This window comes from Buteo buteo, chromosome 11, assembly GCF_964188355.1.
Source record: "Buteo buteo chromosome 11, bButBut1.hap1.1, whole genome shotgun sequence".
Lineage (NCBI taxonomy): Eukaryota > Metazoa > Chordata > Aves > Accipitriformes > Accipitridae > Buteo > Buteo buteo.
Window position 1 is genome coordinate 11,127,699 of NC_134181.1, and position 25,427 is coordinate 11,153,125.

The 25,427-nt window shown below is 39.4% G+C and overlaps 1 protein-coding gene across 3 annotated transcripts; it reads right to left on the reverse strand.

Annotated features, from left to right (window-relative positions):
* Positions 1 to 670: 670 nt before the first annotated feature.
* LSM14A (LSM14A mRNA processing body assembly factor) lies at positions 671 to 19,883 on the reverse strand. Of its 3 annotated transcripts, none has more exons than XM_075040050.1 (10): positions 19,519 to 19,883; positions 11,605 to 11,768; positions 10,076 to 10,208; positions 8,876 to 8,995; positions 6,841 to 7,017; positions 6,473 to 6,535; positions 5,581 to 5,760; positions 3,876 to 4,047; positions 2,768 to 2,996; positions 671 to 952 (listed from the first exon to the last, which is right to left on the reverse strand). In XM_075040050.1, the coding sequence occupies exons 1-10, from the start codon at positions 19,637 to 19,639 to the stop codon at positions 929 to 931; spliced, it is 1,383 nt and encodes a 460-aa protein (XP_074896151.1). In that variant the 5' UTR covers positions 19,640 to 19,883; the 3' UTR covers positions 671 to 928. The 3 variants fall into 3 exon arrangements, with proteins under 3 accessions (XP_074896151.1, XP_074896150.1, XP_074896152.1); XM_075040049.1 differs by having other exon boundaries at positions 8,876 to 8,998; XM_075040051.1 differs by lacking the exon at positions 6,473 to 6,535 and having other exon boundaries at positions 8,876 to 8,998.
* Positions 19,884 to 25,427: the final 5,544 nt, after the last annotated feature.

Below are 25,427 nucleotides of genomic sequence, written 5' to 3' on the forward strand. Positions count from 1 at the left end.
TAAAATTAATTGCAAATTTTGACATATGAAAATTTCTTTTCTCCTTATTTGAAAATACCTCCTTAATTTGGTCAAATCCTGTGATATGCCAGAAACTACAAAATCAAATTCCTGCAGGAGAAGTGAAGAGTGTATCCAGTTCCATGTAATGGAAGAATGTTTTCAAATCTTCATTATAGTCCAAATATAAAAATCAAACATGTAAGCCTGAAAAGCTGCTAAAGAAAAAAACCCAACTAATTCAGTGTTCTTCAGCATATCAACTTTTGCAATAACACAGTATGTTTGCCGACTTAAAAATGTTTATTCTTTAAAAAATTAGTTGCTTTTTATACAGCTATACAAAGTTCGTAATGTTTCTTTGGCAATGGGATATAATGGAATTTTACAACTATATAAAAAGTTTCCTTTGCCTAAGAAACAGTATTTACTGTGTGTACATATTTGACTGACAAAGCAAGTTTCCTACTGTCCAGCACCCTAGTTGATAAAAGTACAACTATCTCAAAAGGGATATTACAGGATTTCCAAAAAACAACCTTCAGTGGATCAAAACACTCACAGTATCGACGGCCTTCTGCATACAATTGTCCTTACAACTTGAAGCAATTATCAAATACAGTCTAGTAATAAGAAAAATCCTTTCAGTGATGAAAAAATACTTAAACTCCATCGAAGTACTGCTTTATAATTAACTATACATAAGAAATTACTTATCCTTCTGTCTCAAATATATTTAATGCTCACTCCTTTCAAAGATGGCCATTTTTCAAAAGTAACTGCATTACACCCCTTTGAAATTAAATAGTTAAATCCCAGTGCTGGTGACAAGTATACAGCAAATTAACTTCATTCTTTGCAGAGATTGAAACTAATTCTCTGGATCAAGAAGATCTAGACGTTCACCCGGTTTCAGCTTTCTTGTAGACTATGCAGCAACTTTGTTGTCTTTCTAGAGGGAACAACAGTAGAACGTTAAAATTGATTTTGCAAAACAGAAATCACAAATTAATCTGGGCAACAGCACTGGGAGAAGATGCGCTGTGATAGCTACTTCCCATCTTCTGCAATCAGAAAGGAGACCTCCCTGTGTCATCAGGTTATAGCATCTGGTCAAAACACCCTCGGTCTGGCACAAGCTGAGGCAGCTTGTCATTTTGACTAGATGCGTGGCACAAATCCTCCATCTTTACACCACCTCCTACTTATCTGGAAGGCTGTGAAATTCTTTCATTCAGAAATTCACATCTTTGACCTTCAACCCCTCATTTCAATTCATGCTCAGCTACCAAAAATGTCTTTAAATCACAGGACTAAGTCTTGCAAACTAATGAAGGAATAACTGAGGGACAGTCAGAAGTCTTCTGTGATGAGAAAAGGGTACCCCCCCTCCTGTTTTTTAATTTAAAAATATTTAAATCTTCAAACAGATAATGAAGATTTTGTGTTGAAAAACTCTAACTGCTCATGCAGTAAACTACCAAAAAAAGTTCTTCTGTCCCAGTCAGAATTGTAAAAGCCTGTTATTTGCTTGCACCAATCTGGTTAATTATATTTGTTACTGATTCTAAACAGTACGCCAGTATTATTTCTGCTCCTTAACAAGCTAACATTTGTGTTGAATATACTTAATGCCAAGAAAAATGGCTTGCACTGAAATTACTAAAAGATTTTGGTTTGCAAGCAACTGAGCTCTGCACCTAAGATACCACTAGCACTGAATACATCACTTTAACAGCTGGGGCTGACAACTTTGTCCTTCCTCTGAATGGCTGGTAGGAAGAAGGGTTAAGATCTTCAACAGGAAACAGAGAAATGGATGTCTTCATAGTGTTGCAAAAGCAACAAATTGCGTAACTATACCATAAAGGAAGATTCTGCTTTTTAGCCATCATAGGTCTTGCGGGACACATTACTATTTCTATGCTTGCGTGATTATGAAAGCATGACTGTACATCAGGTTACTTCAGTTAGCAGACTTACATGGTGGCTTGTGCATAATGCTTAAAGGAACTTTAAACTTCATTCACATTTAACTAAAGTAGCAGTACTTATTTTAATCTTTTAAAAACACCTCCTCTATGGGAAGGACAAGGGTGTTTTCTTTTGACATTTTCATGCCCTATCTCCCACAGTTCCTTTTCACTGAATGACTTGCTGAAAAAAGCCAATCCTGTCTTAGCTTTCCCAACAGCTACTGGATATAATTACGTCAAGTTATAATTAAAAAAAGAGAAAAAAAGAAAAAAAATAAAGGTTTGTAACAGGACCTTACAAAACTCAAATATTTTTTAATCTTTCTTTTTGCAAAGGATCATCACTATGCTTCAGTAACTTCAATTACTTTATTTTAGGGGTTATATAGGATCTTAGAAGTCTATAGGCTTTGTGCCAACTCATTCACAAAGAATTCAAAAAAGTTTGTTGCACAGTAGAAGGAAGTTAAATTACTCCCTCTCAATCTTTAAATTTTAAAATATTGCTTAGAAAAATGCTTTTACTTCCCCCCCCCACCCATTCCAGCTATAGAACAAATATTTAGGGCATGTGAAGAAAGATAGCTTTTAGTTTTGGTTGCTGTCAATAGTCAAATGATGCTATAGCTAAAATTTCAGCATTAATGGACTTTCAATTAAGTAGCTCAGAGTACCTGCAAAATACTATTCAAGAAATTCTAGTTCAACATCAAATCTAAAAGCTGGGGGTTTTTTACCACTAGTTTCCAAGAACAGTGGATCAGGTCATAGTAACATTAAATGTATTTTACCCTATATTCAAAGTCAGCAAACTCCCTGCCTCCACGACCTCCTCTGAATCCACCACGAAATCCTCGGGGGGCAGTGAAGCCACCTCTTCCACCTCCTCTTCCTCTTCCACCTCGGAAGCCAATCCCCCCTCTGCCTCTGTACCCTCCACGGCCACGATTGGGACGCAGTGGTATTCCAAAGGTCTCTGCATTTAATCTTCTCTCCTCAGCCCAAGTGGGTCGCCGTTCTCTGCCACACAAAAGGAACAAGACTTGTTTTAAAACACACCTCAGAAGGAAGACTGCCTAGCTTAGAATAGCCAGAAAGCCCAAGAAATGAAAAATGATACATTAATCACATTGTAAATCTCCACATTATCCTTTTCTGCAAGAATCTAGGTGTCTGCCACAATTCATTTAACTCAACAAAAAGGGATGTGTTACAGTATCATTAATTATATATTAACAATGCCGTAACTTTCCCATACAGAAAGAAGTACACAGTCTGTATCCTCTGCACACCATCATATAATAAAATAAATAAACACTGCCTGCAACTTAAAACAAGAAACAGAAAGTAAGAGTTTGCGGTTACAGATGTTATTTTATCTAGCTGTCAGTACAACAAAACGATCCCCCCACTGTAATTCAAAATAGGTCAGCAATCCACACCATCTTGTCTTATAAAAAGGCAACAGCAAAAGATAAGCTTTAATTTTCCTGACATGCTATCTTCCCATTCAAACAACACTACTGTTACGTAATCTGCTTAGAAACCATTACCAAAGCACAGTCATAATTGATTTAACTAAAGTGGTAATTAAGTAGCAAAACAAAACAAAAAAAAACCCCTTCAGTAAATCTGGAAAGGAGGTTCTAGAGTACATACATGAAGTTCTAGAAGCATGGCTCTAAAACAACATTTCAAAATGTCTTCCTATTAATGTACTGCCCTTGCCCACAAAGAAATTTTGTGCTTCACATTCCTGTTTTATTTTTGCCCACTGCATGTGGAAATAAGCTTTACTCACTTTCGATTAAGAGTTGACTGTAATGAGTAGTGCTGACACTACTTTATGACATAAACATGCATTAAGTAGGCTAACAAGCTTCCCCTTGCAGGCCATACCGATTGTCATCGCAGGAGATGTTATCAAAGAAGGATTTGGTTTTGTCATAGTAGCAGTTGGGGCCAAGTGGATCTTCCTCATCTGCATTCCCTTCGCTATTTTGGGTATCAACACCTGAGTCACCTTTGTCTTCTCCATTTACAGGCTTCTCTGGTTTCTCAAGTTTATCTTCTGGAAAATAAAAGTAAACAGAAGCCTTTCAGACCATCATACTAAACAAAACCATCACTGTTAACTTATTCCCAGACAGACAGACACAAACTATACTGAATGGTCAAAAAATACAAAAACTGCTCCAAAATTTAACATGGGAGTCAAATAATTTGACACATAAATTAGGATGTTTTGCTGCTGCTGTCTGGAGGTTTGATATCCTCTATATTCCCTGTGGGTTTAATTAAGAAAAAACCCCTGTGGTAGAACAAATTTGATAGCCATCTATTTTCTAACCTCCTACCTACCTCTTTTCCAGACTTAAAAACTTCAGTCATTCCTCATAAAAGCCATTCCATGTTTTTGCTCATCCCTGTTGCCCTTCTCCTTTGTCTTTTGGCTTTGCTGTTATCTCCTTTGAGACAGAAGCCAGCATTCAAGATATTATGCCATGAACTGACTTTATGATATACTTCTTTCCTAATAATGCCTGAAGTTGAAATTACTGTTTTGACTGCTACTGAAAAAGCAGCTGATGGTTCAACAGAACTAGCTATTACAGTCTTAAAGTCTCATTCCTAAATGCTTACAGCTTAAATCTCATGATGCTGTGCATAAACTTCAGATAACCAGCTCAACCTTTCCACAACATACACACACACACACAAAAATTACCACTGTCTCATAAAATATTTCTATAGCTCCTTATGGTTAGTTTTCCCTTTCCTCTTTACTATTCTGAAAAAAATCAGTATCAACAGCAAACTGTCAACTCATTTCAAAATGATACAGAAAAAGAGGCAAGCACCAAAGAACAAATCTATGGGACTTGACTGGTGGTTTTTCTCTACACTGAAATCTGACCATTTATTCGTACCTTTTGTTTCTCAGCTTTTAGCCAATCATTTACTGAAACAGGGAACTCCCTATTTTAACCTGCAACAATTTTGTCCAAAAACAGTAGCAGCAGTGTAACAAACAGGTGGCTGGTCACAAGAGAATGAGGTAATTAAAACAGAAGCCTGCTAGAAAACAAAAGTGAAGTGCTGGCAGTATGGATTTGAACTACTCCTGTGTTCCTTTGGAAAAGGGCAAAAGCAAAGAAATGCTAGAAACTTTCCTAAATTGAAACTCTCGTGCGTCCTCCAGCAAAGTTCTGATCCCAAACTCATGTTTTAGTGATTGCTTTTGGTCTATTAATAATTGAAAACATAAAATAAGGGTTTTCTTTTATTGCATTTTTTAAAAGTAAACTTGCACTACTGGGACCTCCACTCAAGTAATCTGCATTTTTAAACCAACAGACTTGTTAGAACATGACATACTATATTTGCTAGTTAAAATTCCTTCAAAACTCAAATATTGACCCAAATATTTAACTAAATAGATGATCCCAGTTTACTACTTCATTGATTTTTTCAGTTTTTTCTTTTAAATGACTGCAAACAAGACTTAGTAGGATATGCTTTTTAAAAGTTGTTCTCCAAGGTAAAACTAAAACAGCAAGACACATTTTTTTCCATGCTCAAATCTAGAGCAGAAATGGTTTACCTTTTAGTTTAAGTTTATTATGAAATTCTCTATCAATTTCCTCCTTGTTGAATTGTGCATTTGCACTTTCAAAGTCAAAGTCCTTCTCAAACTTCATTGGACCATCCCTCCTAATACCAAATCTTCCTCGGCCCCCTCTGTGACCTCCACGGCCTCTCCGTGCTGACGGTCCACCTGGAACTGAAAAGAGGGAAATTCTGTTCCATTTTGTTTTGTGGATTGTTTTTTCTTTGAGGGGGGTGGTGGTGGTTGTTGGGTTTTTGGGTGATTTTTTTGCTTTGTTTTGTTTTTTAGTTCCTGGGATAACAGGTTGGGATTTCATGCATCCTCTTCCTGCATTTCTGTTGTTAAAAGTCCTATTGGGGCAGCTTGTAATTTGTAAATTCACTTACAATAATTACAACAGTGACACAGAAAGCATAATAGCACTAAACTTGTGTACTAAAAGATTTTCTAGAAGCCATTAAAAGTTTTTGGAAGAAGAGTTATAATGTTAGTAGTTTTTCAGTGAAGTATTTTCGTAGAAAGGTAACAGGTTTTATTTCATGCTATTGTGCTTATAAATCTATGAGTACTGCCTGGTTTTACATTTTTATTCAAATTGCTTAAAATAGAGCAACCAGAAAAGACTTTTCTCTTTAATGTTGACTTTCTGTCCTTGTATTATTCTGGCCCAATACAAAGTTACTGTTACCCACTAGAAACAATTATGTGAAAGCATTCTAAACACACAAAGTCTTTATTACTGTAATCTGAACTGCAAGATTTCTGGATGTTCCAAACAAAGTCCTAGCACTTTGCAAACTATACACAATGCTGTATTTTAGCAGACTTTTAAAAAACTTAATGAAGTCTGAAAACAATGATAACTATTTCTCAAAACAAGATTTACCAATTTGTCGTTTGTTTTCATTTCTGAGTTCATTTTCTGATCTTGAAACCTTGTGTGCTTCAGCTAAAGTTGGAAATAAAAAAATTATTTGTTTATCCAATTAGGTATTTTTGATCATACTTTTGTATATAGTTATATAGTTCCGATTTCAAAAAAATCCAAACCTATAAAAGTAAACCACAAGTTTAACTCAAAAGAAAAATTCAGAATATATGCTTGAGTTTAAAAAGAAATATATATATTCCAGGTCTCTGCTGGCCAGTCTATCAGTAGTGGACAGCAGGAAAATTCCTACACATTACCCTTAAAAAGAGCATTTCATACGTGTATGGAAGAAAATAAGCTGTATGACAATTATCCAAAGCTACCTCGTCTGTGCTCTTGATTCTCTAACGCTTTTTGGCTAGCAGACACCAAAGGTCTGGCTGGTACAGGACTCCTCCTCCCAACTGGTGCTGGAGTAGCCAAGTGGGCTGAAGCTGTTTGTACGGCTTGTTCCATGGTGGGGCTCCTTCTCAAATGATCTATCTGAGGGCTTGAACGACCTGGGAAAAAGACAAAACAAAACGAAAACCCAAAGAGTTATTTCTCACCTACAACTTTGAGTTACTCGTCTGAACCAATCTAGACTGACAGGTTTATCTGCCTTACCAGTCAAGACAGCTGTGTCCAAAGAGGAAATAAATATTTCTGCACCCTCAGATCCACTAATCCAGAATGAAGGATATTTAGCAATTCCCCTTCCCCTAGTCTAAAAGAAAAAAATGGGTAGGACAATTAATCCCTACCAACACATCTGCGATGTGCATTTAGCTGTGGAATGAAATTTTTTGATTGACTGGAGGTGAAAATACTCTTTCTGCCTCCCTGGAAAGCCAAGTGGAAAGTGACTGCTCCCAAAGGCAGAGATACAGTTACGATACTGAAATTTCATTTCATCTAGTGCACTCTGTTGTATGATCACCACAAAATAAACGAACAGTGATGGCTAGTGCCAGGCATAATGCAGATGGAGCAATGAAAGCTTCCCCACAAAGTGCTGTTCATACATTTCAATTTGCAGCATGAGTGACTGGAGCCAGACGCGTGTTTAGAACAAAGACATTTGATCTGGCCAGACAAGTTTATGACACCATATAGGTAAATCTACTAAGAAATTAGAGTAAGACTCAAGTCCCAGTAAGTAAAAGAAAAGAATAATGTCGTATTCCATAAAAAAGCTAACCAAAAGGAAAAAAAAAAAAGAAGAAAAAAAAAAAGAAAACAAACAAACACCACAAAAAAAACCCCAAACCCAACCATACCACACTTAAAAACTACAAAGATGACAAATATTTTTAAAAGCAAACACACACACAGCAAAAGCTTGTTGGTGCCCCACAGGAAATTTTGTGGCAGAATATACGTTCATCTGGATAGTATGTCATAAATTAACCCAAGAATCATACAGGTTTTAATTTCAGCTACAGAAAACCAAGCTACTCTTTCAACAGAGAAACAGTAAATGCTCAGAATACTTTTTCCCCTTCAATTAATGCAACAAAGTAGAAGTTATATTTGGTAATCCACTCAAATAAACCTAGACAGAAGTCCTAAATGGTATACAAATCTCAACTAGATTTTAGAAAAAAAAACTTTGCTGTAATTGTTTTGCCTTTTAACACAACTGCATAACCTTAAAAATAGCATTAGGAATATATCCTAGCACACACTTTTACTTGCAGCAGCGAAGAGTGGAAGAGCAGGAGATAACGTCTTTTGGATTTTGAAGAGCAATCTTAACACATTTGCATGAAAAGTGAGGGTGAAGGTGCTCAACATTTAGTTTCTTTTTTCTTTGCCACTGAAAAAGCATCAAGAATTTCCTTTTTGCTTCTACTTTCTTTTTCCAATAGTATACGAACTACCCATACAGTTTCTATTACTATTAAGCTGACTTAACTGTCCTGTCACTATCTCTACAGGCAATCAGGTCTGCTGTTAATATTTTTTTGTGTAAAAATACCATTAGGAATAAAGATTTAAAATTGTAGGCTGAAGGACTTTACAATTCAAATCAGCATGAAGTATCTTGAGTTTTGTCATGCTATCAATAAAACTAGATAGTGAATTTCCATATACATCTATTTGCTAACTTTATTAAACTGAAATAAGTCCTACTCCTCAATATAGACGCTTTAAGGGTAACAACAAATGTGTTGCTAACAGTTACTTATGCAGCATGCCAAGATGTAAGAAAACACATTTAAAGAGCAAGTACAAAGACTCTCAGTGCTTTCTGGTTTTAATACCAAGTGTTTTCATGACAGAATTTAGCTGCTCGGTTAGCATTTCTGGCAACCATCTAAGTCACACAGGCACGATTGGTCAAAAAAGATCAAAGAGCTATTCTAAAAGATTTACCTTGAGACATCTGTGGTTTTAGTGATCTTGCATCTGTTGTAAATGCAGAACCAACTGCAGTGCTTTGGGACATGCTAGTACTGGCTGAAGAGTCTGTTCCAAAAGATGTTAAAGAACCTCCTGCTTTGAAAGAAATAATATAGTTGTAAAACCTGGTTTAGACTTTTTTCTGTATTTTTTTTTTTTAAATAGCACTAAATGATTAGTGAAGCCATATTAACCAGTTATTCTAGGATACACATGAGTTTGACCTTCCCATGCACTTCAAGTTTAATGTAATGTATGTATTTGTAGTGAGTTTGTAAGACAGTAATATCTTGATGCTTTTTATCAAAAAAAAAAAGAAAAAAGAGCACTGCTAACTTTAGTATCACAAGTATTAACATAACATAGTCATGACAGCATCTCACCGAGTAATAAACAAATGTTATTGGTATGTACTTCCACTTAACACCTTTTAAACAAAAATATGACTGTCACATCTTATTAACTGATATCAAATTACGGCCAATTCTACAGCCCTCCTTTCACATGGCTAACATTTTTAGTACCAGTTGCCGTAACAGTTACAAGAATGTAAGCTCCTATGTGAAAAACCAAAAGGTGAAATAAAAAACTTTAAGGGAGAAATGAAAGTTGGTTGGTGAGTCTCAGAGAGCACCTGCAGTATAAAGGAGCAACTAACCCATGCAGCTCACAAATACTTAAAGGATGTACTTTGTGCCACGCTAACACCTCATGAATAGTTAGAGGACTGTGCTGGCACACAGATTGCTGAATGATCCAAACCCTTGGTTAAGGCACACACCACTTGGTCAACCTGGGACACCAGATGTTGACAGCACAGCTATGGATGGGGCTTTTGTGGAAGAGCTGCCTCTACCACTTGTGAAATATAATGAATATATGATGAATATAATGATTATATACGAAATAGAATGAATTAACGAATACAGGAACCTCCCCCCCTTGTCCCTCTGAGACAGGGTGTTTAGTTCTCAATCACAATTGCTTTCATTTGAGCTGCAAAGACTATGAAAAACTCTACTTTTGAGCTAAACTGGGGAACTGATACAGACTGAAGACTCTAGATCTGCCCTTAGGATAAGATGTTGATGGAATATAAGCATCGATTACTGTCTATGCACTCACATGCAACGTCACTTATAGGAAAACAGCAAATAATAAAAATGAACATACCAACTCCAACAGCGCCAAACTGCTGCCCCACCAGCGGGCTTGGACTAAACTGACTGTATGCAGGCATTCTGCCAAAAGGACCATAGGACCCCACAGACTGGAATGAAGATGTAGTCGAAGATCCCAGTGAAGACTAAAGACAAAACACACTTGCAGAAATTAATGTTTACACAAGAAGTAGGAAATAGTTCTGCAAGGCAAGAAATGCAGAAACTCTAAAACTATTTGTTAAATTTACCCTAACACCACCACCGTGGCTAATATGTATGCAAGACCTTAACATTCAGAAAGTTGCTTCTTTCAGTATCAAGAATTTAGCAGCTTTAACACAGAAGCAAAGACAGCACAAAAACAATGAATTACACACGACTCTGCATGAAAACTCAAATCAGTTAGCAGAAAATATTTTTACAGGTACGTGTACAGTTTAGAAAGCACTTTTACCCTTCCGATATCACAAACTTGTGACAACAGTACCATAAAATTTTACAATCTTTTCCCTAAAACCTCACATACCAGATGCTTTTGTCAAACACGTGTATAAGCTTTTGTTAGCAAACTTGGAAAATTTATCTTTTTCCCTGAAAATTCAAAAACTGCACGAACAATGAAAGACCTAAACATAACAGAGGAGAGCGGGGTTATTACTATTATTGGGGTTAGCAATAATGCAATTTCACAGCTCTCAACTACCATTGACAGAAGGAGTTGCACCAAATTTAGCAAAAGACCCTAGAGGATTGCCAGGGTACTTTATAAGGAAGTATCAAGAATTTTATCTTACGGAATACTTAAACATTAGAAACTTAAACACTTCCATGGAATTATCAAACTCCATTTGAATCTAGAACTTACATCTTGCTCTCAGGGATGATTTTAAGACACCCCATAAGCACAAATCAACAAGCCAACAAATTTCAGAGATCAAAAATAACTAGCACTGTCAGCCCATTTACTACAAAATAACAGGTTAATTAACCCTGAAGGCTTCAAGCTTTAATTTGCTTTCCCTTCAGCAACCAAGTATTCCCATTTCAAATAACTGTCCATTAGTATGAAGCCTTTTTAAAAACACATAGCTAGATGAAACACTTTTAAAGTCATAGTCAGCCAAAAAAAAGTTGAACCTTAAAATCCAAAAGAAAACAAACAAATTATTTGGAGAGGTTTCAGCATCTACTCTATTTGACTTATAGCAAGTCTGATCTCTCCAAGTAGTCTTGCATACATGTCCTCCTAAGCCAAACACCTTTCAAACAAGGCAGCAAGGTCTACCAAAAGTCATTAGTTGTTTTTGAAAAACTGGCAGCTTTGGCATTCAGTGTATTGTGCTAGAGTCAGATTTCAGTCTTGATTTTCACAGTTAAAGACACGATTCAAAAGAGGAATATCTCTCCAGAGTTCTTTACACTGGGTTGTGAACTTTACAGCAACAAACATTTTAATTTTTAAACACTCAGCTAGAGAGCACTTCAAGCTACCAGGTTATCTCTTCAGCAACAAACATCTAAAAATATGTTTTGACTTACCTGAACAATAGCAGGATCCTGTGGCAAAGAACACTGAGGCTTTGGTGGCTCACAGACAGTTAGGTCTTTAATGTCACTGCCACGGAATATAATATACTCAAAGACTTCATCACGAGGTGGTATAGGTCTATCAGTTGGTCTATCTTCTGTACCGAAGGAGCGAACTGCAAAATTGGGAAGGAAGAAAAAAAATAAACACATCCCACATTCAACAAAAAGGTTTCAAATATACTGCAGAGACCAGCAGCTTTAAATAAAAAGAATAAAATTTTGTTGAGCAAAAAAACTTTAGATAGGCAGCATATTCTTTGCCATTATCAACTGCTCAGACATAAACAAGTAATTTGATCTTACAAATTTCAGTTAAAAAAATCAAGTAGAAAGACAACTCTTCTGTTCCTTACTGAGACATCACTTACGCCATCACTCACATGTTGAATATTTCGACTGTTTTGTGAGGATAAGAGGAAGCAGCAAAGCAGTTTTTTGCTGAGTTAACACTTTTAGGACATTATAGCAAGAGGAACACCAACAAAAGCTGGTCAGTCAGTCCTGTGAATCAAGGACTACATGAGTTTACATACTTCATATTCTGCACATGCAAATCAGGCAAAAGAAAAGCTAACACTACTAGAAACTAGAATATTAAAAATTACTGAAAACAAAGTATTTCTCAATAGATTCAAGGTCTGAGTCAAGATTTAAATAAAAATTAGGAATTCTGTGGTATGTATATACAATTTTCACTAAGCAAAATGCATTCTTCTTGCTGGCCTAAGGTTCACATGATCTCTGTCAAATTAAGTAAACTCACTGGGGCATAACTATCTTCCTAAGTAGGCCTGCATAGTGTGCAGCATACCAAGACATTAAATTTATTTGTATGTACTTAGCTGAATTCCAACAGTTTTCAGATTGCATAGTGATGAAGCTCATCATGCTTTTCCCTTTGCACTACATATCAGTACCACTGGACAGCATCACTTTACTTTCACTACCCTCTCAAAGACTTTTCCTCACCTTAAAGACTGCCAACCCTATGTGAATATAAGTGAAACAAACAAACAAAACCTGAAGAGAGGTCTCCACAAGCTAGAGTTTTGTAAGCAAAAACTAAACAACAAATTGAAACCAGAGAAGAAAAAAAAACCAAACCCAAAACCCATGACAATCACATTCTACTGAACATCAACTTGCAGCAGCTTTAACAATCCGCCACGACTGTCTCTGCTCTAGCCTTTTAAGAGGTTTTTGTTTGCTTTGTAAGGTACTACAGGTTATGCTGAGAAAACATCCATATTTTGCTTTAATTTACCAGAATTAGTTTTCTCTCCATTTTCAGATGCATCAACGATTTGAAGACATCATTAGGCACTTATTTGCACCCATAAAACCATTAGTCAAGAAAATCAGTTTCCTGTAGAGCTGTATAAGGTGACATTGAGTCATTTCTCATGCTGCACCAACCATCTTCCATCACTGTTGCTTCTCCTAGTATCGCATAAACAGAGCTAAGAGTCAAGTATTACAAATCTTTTTGAGAAGCATAACTCAGGAGTAAAGAGATCAACTCCACACTACAATGAAAAATAACATTAAGTAGTTACAATTATTTTGTTCATTCTTATATCATCTACTGAACTGAATTTAATCAACTTTTCTATTTCTGTGCATCTGAAAGTCTGCTCTGAATGGTACTATAAAATGTAAGCATTGTAAAAAGGCACGTACTGTTAAGTGAATTTCAATCTTTGTTATAAGATAAATCTGTCTTTTCTTCTTCCACTACTATCTGAAGCTGAAGAATTTGCAGAAATTACAGTAATATGCAATAGCTTAACAATGTTATCAACTGATCATGTGCATTACTGTAGCGCTCTCTGTTGCTTTTTATTCATCAGGTTTTTCTACTTCCCTGTCTTGACTGAGGATCCACCTTCACTTTCTGGCCATCTTACACTCTATTTATTACATAACTAATAAATTAACTTGGCCCTTCATTCCATCATTTGCCCTGCTGTCTTGGTAAGTAAAACCAACGTTGATTTTGTATTGGTTCTCTCTATCCCACACTGAAATAGTTGCTCTAGTAGCTGCTTTGTCTACAAAGGTGCACAAGAACGGCCAGTGTGACAAGGAAGTTACTGAAGTATTTTACTTTCTAGCTAAAGTGAAGGAACTAAGCAGTAGCAACACCATAAAAAAGGGTAGTAAACTGAGGATCACATCCCACCTTTACATAGAAATAAAAATCTGATGAACTACAGAAGAAATCTGCTTTGAAAGTACTAAAGTAAGAGCTATGCTGCATGGATAAGTATTTTACTATTAACACCAACATCACATGGCACATATAGGAACAGCTTTAACACCTGACAATTACCTTTCTCGATCCTAAACCAAACAAACAACAAAAACAAGTGAACCACCTAACTTTCACCTAATGACACCTCTAAAGAGGTAAAAGGATTTTACTGTACATCAAGAATTTGTCTATCATAAAATTCCAAAAACATCAAAAAGAAGTATTTTCAATACCAAAAATTAGAATTCATCTTTAAGAGATTCAGCTGTCTATGCAACACATGAAGACACTGATAAGGTTGTCAATGGTTTTGCAATAAAACACATCAAGAGTTGCTACTAAGAGTTTGGGTTTTTTTCTCTACCTCTAGCCTGCTCCAAAGCAAACTGGTTTTAGTACAACTTTCTGCAAAATACAAAGACAATTTCATCCAATGAAGACAGCTCTGCTGGAGAGGAGTAAGCAAACTCCTCTGATTTGGGGTTCAACCTTCCCCTCTAACCCCAAAGCAACATGAAAAACCATCCCCAAGTCTAATTTCCTTCTAAAGCAAGGAACCAGAACTGCATGTGCGGTGATCTAAGAAAGCAGTTTAGGGTAAGGGTTGCTTAATGTTTCTGCAGTGTCTATCCCAACTACGTCCTTCAGACAGTGGTATAACATAAAGAATTGAATGTTACTTCCAATATTTTGCAAAGGGATAGCTATCTTTACAGTTTCTTCTTTCCTAGCTTGGATTAGGATTTAAAATAATCTGAGCTCATTAAAGGAAAAAGTCTAGTATTAAAGGTGGCCAGTACAATAGGATTTTAGTAAGAAATAGCTGTTACCATAGTTTTGCGTAATCACAAATACTAAGTTGCCAGAGTATTAAAACCACAAGGTATTGGAGCAGCAGCAGTCTTACAGCTCTATCCAGCTGTCTCTCATGGTATTTCCTCAGACTACACATCCTTCCTCCAGAACAGGGTGCAGAGGTTCATAGATAGCAAAATACTGAAGAGTGAGAGCAAATGAAAATAAGCATGTGAAAGAGAACATAATCTTATAACACTTACCAGGACTACAGAATGTAATCTTATAACACTAAACCAGGACTACAGTAAATCCATTTTATCTTACCTTGTCAATTTCAGTGTGTTTTTTTTGTTTTCTTTAATAAGTTAAACTGGCCTAGGGACTTGCAAACAAAAAGGCAACCATCACATGCCAAAAGTAAACTTATTTTTTGTCAGTGTAAATACACACAATTAAGTAGAAAGAAACTAACACTGTTGAGCCTAACAGGATTCATGTATGTGACTTTATGCCCAAGTAGCTTCACCAATTTCATATATTGTCCTGCATCTGTGTACAGATTTTGACTACTTCAATGTTACTACTACACTATATTTTAATGCATATTACTATATTATGCTACTATAGCATCCAAGGAAAAAATTGCAACTTTCCCTAACAATTAACAGAAATTATTACCTGTTGATTAACACAGAAAAATACTGTGTTAATCAGAATCCAAGCTGTATCTTCTACTAGCAAAAGAGGACTCTGCTTCCATATAATGTGAGTTATTGCAAATAGGTAGTTCAGTCACTGTACACAGTACTGATACAATCTCATCAGCCTTACTTCATATGTAACATACATACACATAACCAGTCTTTCCTCACTCTTAAGGCACCCATGAGAAGCATGACGACTAAAATGAGACCACCACTACAAGAACAAGTCATTTCAATTGCCATCTCTCTGCAAAACATCACAACACTTTCTCTCTAAACATGCTTAAGATACCTGCACACCACATTACAGGAAAAGTATTAATGTGAAGGAGCCAGCTTGTGGCAGGCTCTTATCTTCAGAACAATTAATTCAGTCTGCATTCCCTTACTCATAGGGATGGTGAGTTCACAGGGAGATAGATATGAGGGAAGTAGCTAGGACTGGGCTTTGACAAGAATTTTTCTGCTGCGACATGCTATGTACAGGGTTGGTTTGGCACACATGCCCTAAACCTCAAGACACAAAGGGGCATGTCACTTAACCAACTGAAAAATAACATCACAAAAACTTGATAAAAATTTAACCCTTCCCTTTCCTGCTCCCACCCCTGAACTGTAAGAAATGCTCAAGTTTTTACAAGAATTTAACTTTCTTCTGTCTATGTTTCTGAGTCTTTCCCCAACTAATACTGTTTAAAAGAAAGGGAAGTTTTCTCTTTCATGTCATTTCCCTTCATAGTCATTAGACTATGGCAAACACTATCACAGATAGTTGAAAATGCCAGAAATGCTGGATGTTTAACTACTTCTTAAATTACTGAAAGTTATTTCATTAATATCTATTAATTATAATGATTCCAAATACAACTCTCAATGGTCCAGCTGTTAAGTGAAAACTGGTGCATTATCCCAGAGAGACAGTATACAATTTTCTGTTTCTTATACTTGCATGCCTAAGGATTCCCTACTATTGGCAGGGAACAAAGCCTTTTCTGACCCAACATGGTTGTTCTTACACAGCTTACCTACATTAAAAATCTATCTCTCTAAATCGGTGCCTTGAAATAGAAAGACATTATGTATTACTAGCATGAAAGACCACATCTAGTTTTTAATGCCACAACATGTAAGATAAAGCACAATCCGTCGTGATTATTCTGTAACTGCTCCAGGTAGGGCAGCAAGCACTTCACAGCAAGAATATTTTACTCCTAATCGTGGCTTGCAAACACTCTATTCTTAAATTGTTTGGACTTAATGATGTTTAAAAAATTAAGTATGAAATAGAAGTATGAACAAGAAGGACATTCCAAGTTAGCAATCCAAAAATCTTATTTCTGTCTAAAACCCCAGAAGATTTAAGATAAATGAAGGCATTCCACATGTACAACTTAATGAGATTAATCTCAGACTTCGGTTTAGCCCACAGAAGTCCTACTGTTTGGCAAATCTGTAGTTATTCAAGAACAGATTCCACCTCTACTTCTGCACTTTATGTCACAAACAATTTCAGTGATTTCAGTTGGGAAATGAATAATGATAAGCCACCCTGCACTCAACCCAGGTAACAGTCACACAAAACCAGCTACATAGGAGAGCAACTGAAGGCATCCAGTCATCTTTTGGGGCTTCTTTTGTCTCTTTCTGACAGAGAATGTGACATTTGTGGTAGAGATCCATGGTAAACAGTTCTGGTTTGAATTCTGGACTCACCACAGGAAGAAGAGCTAACTACTGGCTGATCAACATATTTACAGCTATAGAGAGTTCAGAAGGAAGATCTGCTTCTTTCACATACAGACCTGGCCATAATTAACCACACGTGTCACCTTACATATATGCTATCATACCACATTCACATGACCTAAGCCATCATTTATTCAGAAACTTGAATACTCCAGAGTTGAGCATTTTGTTCATAAGCACAGTGAATTGTTTTACAGTCTAATACAGTTGTTATCAACTTCCAGATTAATCTCAAGATTTTTGGTTGCAGGTGGCCTAGAAATACTGGTTTATTCTCTTCTGAATCATGACACTATATTACAAAACACACACTCTTCAGCTAACTCAGCCAAGTTTTATTAAAGCAAATTTAATGGTTTAGATTTACATTTCTGATGAGAGCTATGAGAAGAGAGTAGATTAGATGTGGAACTGTAGTTTGAGCTATCTTAAATATATACACTTTGGCAGATATCCCATACCATGACTTAACCACTCTTGAGAAGTCATGCAAAATTGGCTTGGTCAGCACTAAATCTGTCTAATTTAGGCCAAGACTATCACAAGCTCCTCAAGGATGGGATTCTTGTAAGTGCTTTTGTACAAACCTTAATAATCACAGCATGCAACTGGAATTTCTCAACATTTATTTTTAATCACAGTGCTCATCTTTTTCTCATATAAACAAATACTAGCTGTCCCTTTTAAAGAGATAATGCAATTCCAGCAAGGTAGTTTAACCTAAAGGCAACTTTAGAAATAAGTAAAAAAAAAATAAAAAACAACATAATCACATCATGAAAGCTAAATGCCCCATAAATGAACTATGCAAGCCTGGGACCAAACCTACTGTAAGGTGTTTCAAAGCATATATACAAGAATTTACAAAACAAAGCGATCTATTTCTTAAATAGTAATTGTCGGGGGCTGGGAAGGGGGGGGGGGGAGAAGGGGAGAAGATGAGGACCTTAAAGTGACAAGACACACAAACAAGAATTACCACAAAGGCCAACGCAAGATGAAAGCAAACAAACTGCTGCACGGTATCAACTCCACAGACCGACTATTATACACATCAACTCTGTAAAATGTAACAGACTGTCATTATACTAGAATGCTATACCTATCAAACAGGAACTGAGATTCAGAATACTATCAGTCCCAAATACTTAATTTACACAAGGGGCAATTTTTCCCTTTACCTAACGGTGGGATAAATTCTCTGCTTTTACCTATGCATTTAGATTATTTAGCAAGACTTTACAGAGGCAAGAAGTGTAAAGTAAAATACCATTGAGTTTTGCAGAACCTATTATAAAGAAGTTATTAAAAATTCTGACTTAATTTTTTACCTGAATATTATACATTCACTGCCATGGCTAATACACTTGTGTTGAGAGTACATTATCATGCGCAAGAAACAGCAAAGACCTTCGGATGCCCAGTTTCAAAGACCCTCTTTTTTACTCGCCAGTTTCTCTTCTCAGTAACACACCTTCCTAACTTTCTTATACATACACACCACACATTTTCCTCTGCTCAATACATTCTCACGCCAGTGTCTGTACCCAATTTTGATTTACACAGTGCCATACAGCCATCTCCGAACTGAAGAGCTCACGATCAGCTGCCTCTCTGATAACACAGCACTCACAGAACCCCCTTTAGACCCGAGCTGTCTTCTACCCCAGGATGCAGAAGAGTTCAGTCGTCCGCGGCCCTGTACCCTGTAGGTCTGGAATTCTTACGACGCAAAGAAATCCTCCTTCCAGCCTCCCCCTCCAACTCCCTTTCACGCACTAACTCCGGACCGCTTCCACCGCTAAGAGCTTCATACTTTTACTCTATTCAGGACCCCTCTGAGCAGCCCCTAGCTCAGTAACTAACGTTCCTAGCTCCTTTTCGCGACGGCCCCTCCGCCGCCGCTCCGAGCTTTCCATACCCCCGCCCGGAGCCGGGGGAGCAGCCCGCGCGGCGGGAGCAGGGGCCTCCGCAGCGCCGTCGCTCTCCCAACCCCTTCCTCACTTCCACCCCTGCCGTGAAACGTCGCGGCTCGCCACAGCCCCGCCGCAGACGCTCCCGTCGGGGAGGATGGCGGGAGGACGCGCCTCCGGCCGAAACTGCGCGGGCTCTTTCCAAAGCTCCGCCGAGCCCCCTCGCAGCTGCTGCTGAGCCCTCGCAGGCTGTAGGCCTCGCCCTCGCACCCCGGGCCTCCTCTTCGTCACAACGCCAGGGACGACTCTGCCGCGGTTTCAGGTTCTTGCTCGATCCCCGACGGTCCCCAGGCCGCCACACGCAGCGCGGTCCCGCTCCCCTCCCGCTCCCTCCCCGAGGCGTTGCTGGGTCGCCAGGGCCCAGCCCTCTGCTCCGCCAGGTCCTTACCCTTGGCCAGCGCCACAGTGGAGTTTTCGGTGTCGATGGTGTACAGGATCCCTTCATAGCGGATCTCGGCCTTGGAGATAAGGCTGATCTTGCTCCCGATGTAGGGCGTCCCCCCGCTCATGGTGCTGGCTCCTCGGTCAGGGACACCCCCCCTCCTCCCCTGCCGAGCGCTCCTGAAGCCGGGCACGAGCAACTAAGCGAGCCCGGCTCACAGTCGTAGTAGGCGCTCTACTCCTCCCGCTTCGAGCCCGACCTTGCGCCGATCCCCCAGCGACGGCTTTCCCTGCGCAGACTCCCTCAGCACACCCCGCACCAAAAGCACCCTGAAGCTCCCAACATGGCCGCTGCCTTCATCTTCCCTCAGAGCCGCCCCCCTTCGCTCCAGCCGCGAAATGGATGCCGGGAGTGGGAGTGATCTCGCGAGAACGGGCGGCCGGGGGCGGGCCGGGGGCCGCTGAGGGGAGGGGGCGGCCATTTGGGCCGCCCGGGAAATTAATTAACTTCGCGCTCTAGCGCGTTCCCGCCTCGCGTGTGGAGCGCGGCTTCCCCGGCGGCGGTGCGGCTCGCACGGCAGGTTGGGCTCGGCTGTGCCTCGTCGCGCTTTCCCTGCCTGGCCCAAGGGTGCTGTGCGGGGCCGGATCGGGGCTCCCCGGGGCCCCCGGCTCCCCGGGGCCCCCTCCCCGGGCTCCCGGTCAGCGCGCCGGGAGTTTGAGCTCGCAGCTTGGAAACCCCACCCCTGCCGTAGCCTGTGAACACCGGGGGATGTGAAAGTAGGTTTGGTGATGTGGGGTTTTGGGTTTTTTTTGAGAGACGTCCAAGCCACCTATCACTGAATGCTAAATTCTTATGATCCGGTCCCGTGGAGAGCTGCAAAAGTCTAGATGATAACTAACTAGCTCATATTTCAAGGGGGATTCCGTTTTAGTCAGTTGGCAGGGCACTGAGGTAGTCGGATCTTGCCAAGCAACACTAAGCAACGCAACTGTTGATGAAATACTGACTAAAGTGTGGAATTAATGCTGAAAAAATACCCTTTTAGTACAAGTAAGGACAAAAAAAAAAATAGTGATTTTGAGATTGCACCTAACTTGCACACCTTATGTAAAAATCATAAACGAGGCTTCCTGTTGGAGGCTTTGCCTGTTAAAACATGATCCTGCCTCGGGCCCCTTTTTTTCTATTTGCAGCCTAGAAAATTACATGCAACAAAAACTAACTTCTGGAAAGGGTACTTAATAGCTTTTGTTGCTGCAACTGGACACTGCTATGTTGCAAAGATTCAGCAAGTATTTTGTTCAGGATAGGGCTTTGAAACACAATAGCAAGCCAGATTTTTCTGCAAGGGCCTGCATGTTTCTAAATGGGAGCCATACTAGACTTCTGGAAACTTTATGCCCAAGTTCAACTGACTGTAAAGTCATGGAGGACTTCAGTGCCCAGGGAGTTTTACTGTGATGTGCTTTTAGCAGGTCCTGGACTACCTGAAAGATTTGGAACAAAGTTCTTTGGTTAATGAATGGACACACATGACCATATGAAGTCCTTGGGAGACCACTGTTGAAAATCAGCATTTGTAACTCAGCTCAAAGTAAGCTACTGTTTAGAAAAGTAACAGGAGAGAGGGAGTCTTCCTGACCACTAGAGGTTGGTCTGTGGCTGCTTCTCAACTGTGGCAAAATGACATCTGTGGGAGGAGGTGGTGAGCCTAAGAACAATCTAGAGGATTAGCTACAGTCTATATTACATGGTTTATCTGCTCCTGCCTCCTTCCAGAAGGAGATGCATCAGCTTCAGATATGAATGGGGCTTGGAAAAGGTAAAAAGCTTTGGAGGAGGCTGCAGGGAAGATCAGAAACCTGGCTGATGAAGAGAAAGGACACCGTGAGGGGAAGGAGGAAAGGGTGTATCAGGGAGGCCTGGGATACTGACATAAGAGAACAGAGAAGGGGAAGAGGAATACCTTGAAGTACAACCACTTGCCCCGAAGACCCATGTGGTTTTGCTTCTGGCCAACTTCTAAGTTTTCCCTCATCTGCCTCTCTCAGAATTGTAGTTGAAGACTCCCATTTATAGAATTAGGGTTTCAAGGTTGTGTGGTGGAACATGAAATAGAAATGGACATTTTTTTGAGCTTGGGACAAAGTAGATGAGCACTTCAGGAGACAATTCAAGCGAAAAACTGCCAGAGTTTGCTTTTAGGTGTTAACACTTGCAAAGTTTCTGAAAGAGAGATGTTGGCCAGAATGAATAAATGGAAAAAGCTAGGAATAGAAAAGTATCCCCTTGAAAAACTTTTTACAGGTTAAATTGGAACCTTCTTGATGTCAGATTTTCCCAAGCCTCTCCATCAAGTCCTGTCTAGGTGAGCACAGACAAGTATTTACAATTACAATTAACTTCAAAACAAAAGCACCTAAATTTCTATAAGCCATATATAAAAAAAAAAATCCCATAGCAACTGAAATACACAAAACTAAATTTAGACATATTTCTAGAACAGCTGTTGGTTAGTCTAGCCATCTTTGTGCTCTCCAATTTGTGGAATTTATAATTTCTAATTCACACTTAAAATCAGCAGTTGAAAGAATTTTTATACTGTAAAGTGAATTTCAATTATATATGTAAAGAGTTCTGTAAATTCATTTTAAGAAGTTATCTGAAAATCTTATCTAAACCTGATGGGTACCATTTTAATGTTAATTTTAAACTTACGATAGTTAAATTGTGTATTTGAATGCACTGAAAGTGCGTATTTGAAAGAAACCCACGTCACGTACTAGAAAAATAGTGCTCCTTTCTAAGTGCTTTCACTTCTCTAGATGACAAAAAGATAATTGTCTATGTCAACTGTTATTACTCCCTGCAGCTTAATGTGGCAGTGGTACTTCTATTATGTAGTGAGTTATTAATGAAAAACTTTGTCTGGAAACAGGGCATAGGGTTTAACAGTGTCGATAAGTGAACAGCAGCTTAACAAATTTGTGGTGGATTTTCTTTCACAGGCAATTTTAAAACCATGTTTGGAAGTTAACTTTCCTAATAGACGTTCTCTATTTCAAACAAAATATAATCCAGGAAAGATTGTGTTTTAAGAGATCAGATGAGATGATCACAGTGGTCTCTTCGATTTTTTTTTTTTTTCCTTCTATACATATTTAAGTCCTAAAAATGAAAGAGCAACAAACATGTTCAGAAATATGTTTTTTATGATGAAAAGTATGTAAATATTTGAAAAAGATTTGTAATAAAAGAATGAATACAGAAGTTCACAGAGATTCTGTACTTTACTAAAAGTCTCATTCCCTACGTAAAAGTGCAAGCCCAAAGCCAGTTTCATCAACAAGTTTGTATACATTCTTATGTATGTCATCACTTCTTGACTTGAAAGGAGTCCAATGTGAATCAGTATACATCATGTTTTATTAAATAAAATATTCTATTATACTTCCTTATTCTGTATGTTTATATATATAAAATGGCTCAATTAAGAAGAGGTGAGTGGGAAGAAATATGAATTCATGTTTTACAGATTACTCACCCACAAATGTACTTTAAAACTGTAATTAAAAGTAGGTAATTTTTAAAGTTTTGAAACCTGTCTTATAAATCATGACTTGCCATTTTTTCCTTCTGCTGGGAAGATTACTTTTTATCTTCTAAAGTTACAAAGCAATAAAGTTTTCCTCTCGGGTGGCTTTGATGGAGACACACAGTTTAATGGCGTAGTGTTAGAAAAATGTATACTAAAACTTTTTTCATAGTCAGGACTAGTTGCAGAATCATATGTCTAACTTTCTGTTCTCTTATAAAAACTGTGGAGATAGTGGTACGCAAATGAAGTCCACGATCAGGGCAAATAAGTGAAGGAAGCATGGAATCTTCTCTAATAAAATTAATAAAATGTACTCTTAACAAAGTAATATCGGATACATTCTGATATTTTTCCAACCCAAATGAATATTCTTTATTTTTGTGCAATAGCAAGTTGAGTAATAGGCAACTATGTTTTAATTAAATTTCCAGGTAAAAACATTTGTTAAAAGTCCAAATTTAATACAGCTGTAGCATTCCATAAAAGCAATAGTCGATTTGCTAAGCAAATTTTTGATGTATAGATCTCCTGCTTACACTTAGTACTGTTTTTCATAAGCACTGCTGTGCTTTCACATTCACTTACTGCACAGTCTCCCATTTACACATCCTGACCACGCCTTCAGGCCTTTGGTACTTCTATGGGCCACTTTATTTAAGAAATACGCACTGGTTTAATTTCAGGAGACATTTAAACTTCTCCTAATTAAACTGGTGCAACCTATTTTTAATGCATTTTAAAAGTGGTTTATTTTGATTCATCATAAACCTGCTCCTGAAGGTATAAACAGACAATCAGGAAAAACTACCCTAAATAAAAATGTAACCTACATCGAGAGGAAATGGATGGTAACAAACCAGTTATTAGAAGTTTAGTCTTGTGACTCAAGCAAGTTGTATAATGTATCACTTAACAGATTGAGTCTGGGAATGGAGAAGGGTTGTGTGCATGCGCGCACTGTGAGCCTTTCACTCGTTTCCATCGGTGCATCATGCAGTTGAAGGTGGGTTATTCACTGATGCACCTTTTTCAGTTTTGTGGAAAATCCTGAAAAAGCACAAAATGAAGAATGAGTCACCATTTCAGGCCACAGAGCAGGAGCTTAAATACATCCAAGTTTGCAGGCGTCCACGCTATTGCAGGCCGGGAGAGACAGATAATGGAAGCCAAGCTGCTTTCCTCTGGCAGTGTCACAAATCCATGGTGGTTAGCGCTTGCATGCAAGAACAGATGCAGTGAACTGTGGGCAACGGTTATTCGTAGGGGGAAAATTACTTATTTTGAAGGTCCCATGAAAGAAACTGCCCTGTCATTAGTCAAAGAAATGATGATTTAGGGCCACTGTCTTTAAGTGGTATTTCTGAATGCGTGAGGCGTGCACGGATGGGAAAAGGGCGTACAGGAACGCAACGGCAGAAGTGTTAGTAACCACCTCAAATTTCCTGCGGGGATGCTGAGAGAGCACGGTGTATCAGAGCAGCTGCTGTGATGATACCAAGAATCTTGTTTTTGGTTTACAAGCCTTTTGTTAACAGTGTCCACGTTAGGCAATTGTATTCCTGCAACCATTCTTGCCTAGGTAAAGCAGTAACTTTGGACACAAACGTCTAAAACTGAAGCAAACAGAGCAGTGCCCTGCTGAGTGCAGGTACCCTGCGCGCACCTTGGGATGTCAGACAGCTTCAACAGCACTTGAAGTTCCCTCCTTTGCAGGACTCGGCGTGCGAGGCAGCTGAGCCGCTACCGCCGGCTGCACGCTCGCTTTCGGTTCCCCCTAAGCGCCGCGAAGGCTGCGCGGGCTGGCGGCACCTCCCCTGGCGGGGTGCTGCCAAGGGAAGGCAAAGAGCGCGGCCGCGGCGGCTTCGCCACCGAAAGGTAACGCGACTGTAGGACACTTCAGTTCCCAACCTGCAAGCTCACAACCCTCCGCAGCAGGGCTGCAGGCCTCCTGCACGCCTCGAACCTCCCTGCCAGAAGTCCCTACAGACACGATTAATGGCAGGCTCCTGCCTGGACACGCTGTCGCCCCTCGGCTTCCCGAGGCGGCCGGCGAGCAGCCCACCGCCCTCTCCCTCACGGCCCCGGCCCTCGCCCTCACCAATGGCCGGGGTCCGTTCCCGGACCCTGCCGGCCCGCCTCCGCAGCGGCGCTTGCGGACTGGCCCAGCCCCGGGGCGAGCGAGGACGCGGCGGCACTCGCCGGCGGCGCGCTCTGCCCCCGCCCCCGCGGCGGGGGAGGAGGAAGCCGGCCCCTCCCAGAATGCCTCGCGCGCGGCAGAGGCCGGCGCGCTTGCGCGCTGCGCGGCCGGCTCCCAGCT